Below are 8,899 nucleotides of genomic sequence, written 5' to 3'. Positions count from 1 at the left end.
CACAATATTTTTATATACCGATTTCGGGAAGAACGGTTTTAAATATTTGGTCTTTGTATTTCAAACATTCCTTTGTTTTGCCGGAAAATACGCCATAACGGATAAAAAAGGTTTACCCCGCAGTTACATACAAAGTCCTGATATCCCCTTGAATGGTAACGAAGAGCCATTGTTTTATGTACATCTGCATATGGTATACTTTATGTATAGTCAGGGGTGGATTCAGGCGGGGCGTGGCGGGTGTGCGTCCCCTAAAATTTGCAAAGCATGGGTTGTCAGGGTAGATTTAGGCGGTTTTAGGTTAAAACTTTCTCGCTTTTGTTATCTCAAAAATATCTATATTGCACCTACTCTAGAAGAATATTTCAAAAATTTAACCTTAAAAACATTTTTCATCTCTCTCCGCTCGGTGAAATTTGATCTGTGCGCCCCCTAATCTAAAATCCTGGATCCACCCCTGATAGTTTCATCAAAATTCCATCAAGCATTTAAGAAGAGATGATCTTATAAAGTATGTGAACAGACGTACGGTGAGACGGATACGTGCCCCCCTAATAAGTTTGCGGTAGTATAATGATGTTTTGACATTTCTTTTAGCTACGTAAAATTTATCATGTTAAACTGATAGAGCAAATATTATATCAACTAGTTGTATTTGTACACGCCCATAGAGGAAAATTAAACTATATCCAATCAAAAGACATCTGATTGCATAATAAATATAACATAAAAGAGCTAAGTTAGATTCATCGGAAAAGGACGAATGATGGTAAGTTCTCAGTCTAATACTTAAACTAATTTGTCATGTTATTTATACATTTTTTTCAACGTTATGAGTTATTCAGCATGTTTTATGTACGTTACAAAGGAAAGGTATTTTTATTAGGAGTTAGGAATCTCCTTAAATGTGGCTTTGTTACGCTTTAAATTTTCTAATCTATGGTGCATTAATTTAGAGACATATTTGACTTTTTTTTCAGGTATGGTTTATCCAAATAAATTGTTCTGGCATTGAGTATTACCAAATTTTTGTTTTTGCTTATCACGGTCGAACGAAATTTGCGATTTTTTTTAATAAGCATAAAAAATGAACATTCTGTAAAATATTATAACTATAGTGTTAAAACATGTATTCCAATTTGTATAAAATGTTTACTTATGGATTCTCTAAAACAAAAACATATGTGTAAGTAACAATTGTCAGATGCCTGTATGTGTGACGAAAATGTATTTGACCTTATAATGGCGCAATAACATTTGTAAACTAAATTGTCATTGGCAATACATGCATTTGATAATTTGTATTAAATTAAATTCAAAAGAAAAATTTTTATATAGGCACAATTTTCAACTTTCACTTTCATTTAATGCACGCATTAGGCCAAAAAAAAAAAATAAGTGTGTTTCCGGTTTCCCTACCGACCCTGTTGTGTAAAGCGAATTGCCGACCCTAGCATTTTTTTCGGCAAAAATCATAAATTTTAGAGCTAATGTTTACCATAATAATGAAGTACTTATATTACGTTCCCTACAATCAATATTGGCATTGAAACGGATACGGATTAGGGTTACGCCAATGTCGCAATTCGCGATTTCTATTAGATCTGTCAATAAAAATAACCTGTTGGCGGTTTTCTCTGCGCCTAGGTTTTGTATATTAAAACTGACAGAAAGTTTGACAGTAACACATATTCTCTCTAATTAAACGATTGTGGTGATATCTGATCAGAGTTGAATGAACAAAACCAATTTACGACTGAAGCCATCAAATGTAATTAGACCAGGTGATCGTGACTCACAATATCATTACAGGAGATGTCAATCTGAAGTCAATATATTATTAAGATAATCTACTCTCATAATCTGGTCAAAGGTAAACACAATCATGGCCATGTGCACGTAGCTACATAGAGGTTTCATGGCCCTTTTAAACTATATGATACAATCAAAATCAGATTTACCTTTTAACAGAATAAATTAAATCCAATTAACAATGCTTGTCCCATCAGAAAGTGTCTAAAACACTTCGAAATGCAAGAATTGATAAAAGAAAATGGATGACATTCGCTTCACTTTTTGGCGGGAAAATCGGTGAACAAAGTGGGATTCCTGAGCCTATTGTACTGACGGCATTTAGTATAATGATTCCAAAATCAAATAGGAGTACAATTTTGATCTTCCTATACATTTGATTTTAATGCTGCTGATGAGCGGTTACTCCTTAAAACACATGAACAGCATATCGAAATTGACAATGTACAAAACTGGTATTTGTTTGTATTTAGACATACAGTGGCAATTTTTTTCATTTAAAAAAAGGAAAAAAAAAAGAAAAACCAACCTACCAACCCTATTTTTTCAGACTTGAAACAGGACACACACATATTTTTGTTTGGCGTAATTAACTCAATTGGAACAGTTTATAACATAATATTATAAATAAATAAATTCCAGAAATAGTATTTATTGACCATGTAAGAAACTGTTCACCACTTTAATAGAATATCTTCTTCAAAAACGTAATACTGATATATGAAATACTTATTTACTATTAATCTGCAGTAAAGTATCATCAGTTGGATAGTGAGAAGTTGAGAATGTAGATTTATTCATTTGATTTAATATTAATACAGAAAGTCTTGTGGAATAGGATTAAAGTACTACATTTAATGTAATGTTTGTGCATATCAAAAGGGATGATTTTCCCCATCTGACATTAAGTATTCACTCTTTCAAATATCTTTTTTGTTGTTTTGGATCAAGAGGTGGAAGTCTTCAAGTTAATACAGACTAGATGTTTTAACTCGGTAGTTTTAACTTTGTTATATAAGTGTTTGCAGCTAGAAAATATGCACTAAACTTTACTATCATTGATGAAAAAAGTCACCCAAAGAAAATTAAATCTTTAAAGACTTTTCATTAAAACTACTTCATTTCTGAGTGTTGCTTTAATTTTGTTTGTATATAGATGCATAACGCGCTTTTCTATTCCAAGGGTTCGGAGAAATCTCTCGCTTTTAGCAGTACTTCCATTGTTTTTTTTTTTTTCACCACGCTTGACATTTATAACAGCTTTGTTTCACTCGACTAGCAATATATCGGTGCCAATGGCATGACAATACATGCTAACCCTTCCAAAGCACTTGGTGTCTCTTATATTTTGTTGGAATTAGAATTACAAATGCATTATTGCCTGTTTCATTCAGTTTTTAAATATAATCGTGGCGCATTCTGTTGTATATAGGTGTTTCAGTATGTTTTTGTTTTGCTTCCCTCAGGTTTTGGTCGTGTCGTTGAATTCTTTTTTTTAAAGATTCAGATACAGTTTATATACAAATCCTGCAATACAGTAAACTCCCCTTAGCCCAGGGTAGCTATATAAAGCAAGGGGCGGATTCAGGCGAGGACGTGTCGGGCGTGCGCCCCCCCCCCCTAAAATTTTGCAAAGCATGGGTAGTCAGGGGTAGATTTAGGCGGTTTTAGGCGGAAACCTTAATTTCTCGCTAATTTATCCACAAAAGATATCTACATTGCACCCACTTTAGAAGAATAGTTCAAAAATTTAACCTCAAATAAATTTTAACTGTGCGCCCCCTAATATAAAATCCTGAATCCGCCCCTGTAAAGGTTCCCTGATATCTTACACCTTTCACACCCAGGGATTGATTGAAGACAAAGAAAAACTCCCATTTTTTTAATAAAATATTCTATATCTTGTATAATATCACAATTTATCTATTGCAAGTATCAGCCACATGCACCTCGATAATTATAAATCAATGAACTCCAAACTGAATACTTGACACGATCGTTTAAGTGAACTTTTAAAATTCCCGACTTCTATGTCACACATCGTTGGTTTTGAATAAAGATTCGACAATAGATGTGGAAATTGTCGTACACGTGCCTTATACTGATAAAATGAAGTACGTGTACGTGTACATTATATTAATTAAAAAAAACGTGGATTATAACAAACTGATTAACTGAATGTAAGTAACTGTTCTTGGTATTCGTAATTTCGTCAGAGAAACTTGCTGAACTGTGTAACAAATTTGTATGTAGCTATTACTATACCACACATAGAACGCGTGCGAATATGATAGGACATACATATTATATAATTCATATTATACAAGTAATAATACATTGGAGGGAGTGTCAAAGACTAGCTACAATAATGCTATTCATACTATAGACTGCAATACTACATACAAATTTAATGAAAATCTATGAAAACCCTTTTTTTTCAATGTTTATTTTTTCATTTTGAAGCCTTGGAACTTTCCACCGATATCTAGCTGAAGATCAAGATCTCAGTAAAAAATCGGTTAACCCTTTGATTAATAATTAAATGATTCCAAGAGCAGGAACATCATTGTTTATATGATTAGTATAAACGACAAATATTGGATACTTTTTACCATTTACCTTCATGACTCTATCTAACTTATTAGGTTAAGAAATTGTAAATTTGCGTAAAGTTGAATGAATTAAATTCAGTGGTTTAGTGCCGCCGGGAATGGATGCATTTAGTGATAATAATCTACATTTTCTAAATTCTTTATGACCCGTGCAGGTTCGGGTGTCAAAAGAATAGGCCTGCAGCAGCGCTAAGTTTGTCGTAAAAGGCGACTAAATAGTGCTCAGAACCCTAGCCAGGGGCTAGGGCGCTCTGCCCACAGAGCAACTGGAATGTGTGCCCCAGGTGGTGGAATGGGGTACCCCTGGCGTCTTACATGCTGGGGTTGTCAGGCTATAATACTGAAAACCTGACCGCAAACCATAGTGGTGCACCGTGTTGGGAAAGATGCCAAGTTCCTCGCACGTTAAAGGACTCTACTGTGGTATTCTCCCGGAGTAGGAACCATAGGGTTTCGCCACAGGAGGCTAAATTGCCCGACCCTACCCATTTCCCCCTATTTCCAGTGGCAATGAAAATTTATCGACCCCATTGTCCTTGTGTCCCACCCCTTTTTCATTTGATCATTTTTTAATGTTCATTTTATCATCAATTTCATGTTTATCGTCTGAATATAGCTAAAATATTGCTGCTCGGACGTTAAACCCCAACAAACAAACAAACTAAATTCTTTATGCTCTGTAGAACAAATACAAAAAAAATTCTCTTTTATTTACAGCAAAGACACACTCGAAACATCTCATTGACCAAGGAGATTGCACAAAGATTGAAAAAGAAGGAGCAAACTTCTGTAGTGGTAAGTGCATATTGTAGTTGAACGGTGATGCTTTTCACATGTATGTGCTTGTACCAAAATTTAAATCAATTTATGTATACATATAAACAAAGTGACCATTCTTGATACATAATAAAAATAGAGTAGCACAGTTCTTGACCCAAAAAAAGGTGAATAGTTTGTAAGTTGATCATTCGAAAGAGCAATTAAGGGAAGCAGGATTCAAAGGGAAATCTTATTCGATTCAATAACTAATAATATCACATTTGTTATTGCAAAAGAAAATAGACACACACAACAAAGACATGAAATAACAAAAATACGTACAATAGATACAACACAAACAATAAATGAACAACCAATAAAGCTTTAAATATGGTCAGATGCACAGGTTAGGTTATCATTCTCTGCTTTTCTTATAATATTCACAAATTTGATCACTTCCCAATAAACTTGACAGTTACAGAATTTCTCAAAGGCGACTTAAAACAATTACTACGAACTTATTTATTCTGTTTCTTGTCTTCTCCTTTCTATGCCTTGTTAACTTTTACAAAATATACCAGCTGAGACTTTAATCACCAGACATATAATCAGAAAGCAAATTCAAAGCGATGAAAAAAAGGGAAACATTAGCTTTTCTCAAGCAAGTTTGGGCAATTTCAGACAATCTCTATTTTACAAATGTTATGTATGAAAGGGCACGTGTACTTCTACATCCGTATCATTAATATCAAAAGTGAATCATACTTCTGTAGGTGAAGCCATGTTATGTGAAACTGCTGAAGATCGACAGCGACGAATTGTTGCATGGTACGTTTTATAGATTTGGTGATTTTCTGACATCAAAACCAAGGTAGATTCATTACCAGTTAGAAACAGACCGGTGAGATGCTCTTGTTTGTTAGAGAGTAAGCCATTTCTCTCACCATCACAATTACTCAGACAAAACAGTTTTCTTAATAATGCTATCACCAGCGCGGCATTGTTGAAAAACAAGATTCAAACTGGTCGACATTTTAGTTTAATGTAATGTAAAAGTAGAAATTGTTTGCGTTGGGATTGTTTTCGCTAATTTCTAGCCTGTAAAATGTCCGCAGAAGTAACCCCAACTCGAAAAGTTTGGTTTTCGAATCGATGGTCGCCGAAAGTGTTGCTTAATTTTTATGGTAGTTGTAAACTCTCATATTCTAATGTTGACAATCAAACCAATTTAAATATAATTTTAGTGCAAAACATTTATGATTCCATTCACAAATACGTCTCTGTGCATGCACCAGTAAACAGTTACACAAGAGGCTAAGACAAGGATTCCAACTGATTCAAATGAACGTTTTGTAAAGTCAGTCTTTTTTTCAAATTTTCAATTATTTATTTCGCAAGCATGGATTTAACAACAGTTGCACGCAAGTCTAACTTTACATGGGCATGCTCATCGCCATCCTTTCGATATTACAGAACGCTTAGCAAACTCATATATATACGGGAGGTGAAACTGCTTTTTGATATCATCTCATTAAAGTTTATTGATGGTTGAAGCTGATCGGAACAGCTTGCGGGAACAAAGGCAAATCGTATACCCGACTTCTTAATGTTGCATTCATTAAGGAAACGTTACCGGTTTCAAATAACACCAAACGGCTTTGGCTATATTTGAGGTTTTGAAATTCCACACATTTTATCTTTTCAGGATGAGATCCCGGAGTTTTTGCTTCACATTCCACTTACACAATGTTATTTAATTCCTCAATAAGTTTTGTTTCTCATGAGTTTAAATGGTGTTCACAGTTCAAACATCAATAACCCTAAGGGCACATGCGTATATCACTATAACTCTAGGTTATTTTAGTACAAAACGGGGAAAGTGATTGATGTTTCATTAATAGGTACGAGATCACAATTAAGTCTCCTTGACTTTGACGAATATAGTTATTTTGTGTGTGTGTGTGTGTGTGTGTGTTTCTTCCTGATTTTTTCTTTGCTGTCATAAACTTTATTGTTAAGTATTTACTGCAGAAATGTAGGGGAAGGATAAAAAAAATTCCATTTTTACATTAAATAAAGTCTTGGTTGTCAACAATGCTATGTTAGTAGTAAAATCAACTCACATATGAACAAGAAGTAAAAAAAGGATGAAAGATAATTAAAAGTAACACAAAATTTATTTCTAAATAGAAGGTATACAGATACCTGAAATTCATATTTGCGTTGATAAGAGGCGGATTACCGATATCAAATTTGATGTAACAGCAGCATCATCATCTTCTATATATTACTATCCTTTTTATTTTTGTTTACTTTTTTTTTTAAGTTGAGCAATCACAGAAGAAGAAACAAAAAGATAAAAGTCAAAATCAAAAGAAAAGTATTCAGCAAACTGCAATTACAGTTTTAAGCAATAAAGCAGATGATGTACAGCAAAAAAATCAAAGGGAAAAAATGGTTGAGGGACCAGGATTAAAAGATAGTCTGAAGAAAAATAATCTCATTAATTATGCTGATGAGCAAAATAATGGTATTCAAATAAGAAATCTTATTTGGAATACAGATGGAAACTCTGAACCAAAGAATGGAGCAACACAAATATATCAAATTAAGGATTCAGTTGGAATACCTGTACCAGTGGAGAAAAGTGCGGACATAAATGGAACCTTTGAATCAAGGGGTGGTCTTGCACAAATAAATCAAATTGATGAAAATCAAATGAAAAATACTGATGAAAATTATGAGCCAAAAGAAAGACCCATGCACATGTACCAAATTGAAAATACAGATAGGAGTGTTGAATCAAATGATGGTTATATCCAAATAATTTTAATTGAAAAACCTGATATGAGCGCTGAACCAAATGCTCGTCCCACACAATTAAATCAAATTGAAGATACAAATGAAAGTTCTGGACAAAATAGTTGTCACACACGAATTGATAATGTTGATGAAAATTCTGAGCTAAAAGTTGGATCCAATCACCAAAGTTGGCAAAATACAATTACAGGTATAAGCCCGATTACAGAGGATTTTCCACATAAAATGAATAAAATTGGAAACACAAAACTGGAGTATGACGAAAAACAAATACACGGAATAGTGGATGCAGATGAAAGTGTCAAACGAAAGAATATTGTCAAACACACAATACAGATGGTGAATACAAATGGAAGCTCTGGAACATTAGATCAAACATATAAAACTGCTTCTTCTGATAAAAATTCAAATGAAAATCAACAACAAATGAATGGTATTGTAAATACAAATTTAATCTTGGAAGTTGTGATTTGTGGATTGTCCCCAGCAAATAAAACTTAACGCAAATACAGATATAAGGTCACATGCAATGTATGATGCCGAACAAATTAGTGAAAGTAACAGAATCGGCGGAACTCAAAAACCAAAGGAAGACATAAAGCAGATGCACCAAATGCGGAATACAGAGATGAATTATCGGTGTGAAAATTTCATTGATACTTCAGAAGCTGAAGAGTATCTAACGGAAGAAGACATTCATCTGTACAACAATGTAAATCAGAATCAGTCAGCGTCGTTCGGTGAAACGTTGAGTAAAACAGACGGTAAGAAAATGCTAATTGATCATTATATCCATTATACTTCATAGAGATCCGTTTTATAGTCTCATGAAAACAAATATACTTACACTGCAGTTTTCAAGTTCCAATAGGAAGGTACACATTTCAAATAAGAAA

The 8,899-nt window shown here is 33.7% G+C and overlaps 1 protein-coding gene across 1 annotated transcript; it reads left to right on the top strand.

The window, feature by feature from the left end:
- The first annotated feature begins 3,872 nt into the window (after window positions 1–3,872).
- LOC148610335 (uncharacterized) lies at window positions 3,873–8,504 on the top strand. The gene is made up of 4 exons (XM_088542811.1): window positions 3,873–3,992; window positions 5,142–5,219; window positions 5,957–6,011; window positions 7,510–8,504. Exon 4 carries the CDS (start codon window positions 7,638–7,640, stop codon window positions 8,502–8,504), a length of 867 nt encoding a protein of 288 aa, XP_088398937.1. The 5' UTR covers window positions 3,873–3,992; window positions 5,142–5,219; window positions 5,957–6,011; window positions 7,510–7,637.
- The last annotated feature ends 395 nt before the right edge of the window (window positions 8,505–8,899 follow it).

Source organism: Perna viridis, chromosome 8, assembly GCF_037379345.1.
Source record: "Perna viridis isolate PV_CMFRI_1.1 ecotype Kerala chromosome 8, ASM3737934v1, whole genome shotgun sequence".
NCBI classification, from domain to species: Eukaryota; Metazoa; Mollusca; class Bivalvia; order Mytilida; family Mytilidae; genus Perna; species Perna viridis.
The sequence above is the reverse complement of the archived record's forward strand: the minus strand, read 5'-3'. Positions and strand labels throughout refer to the sequence as shown.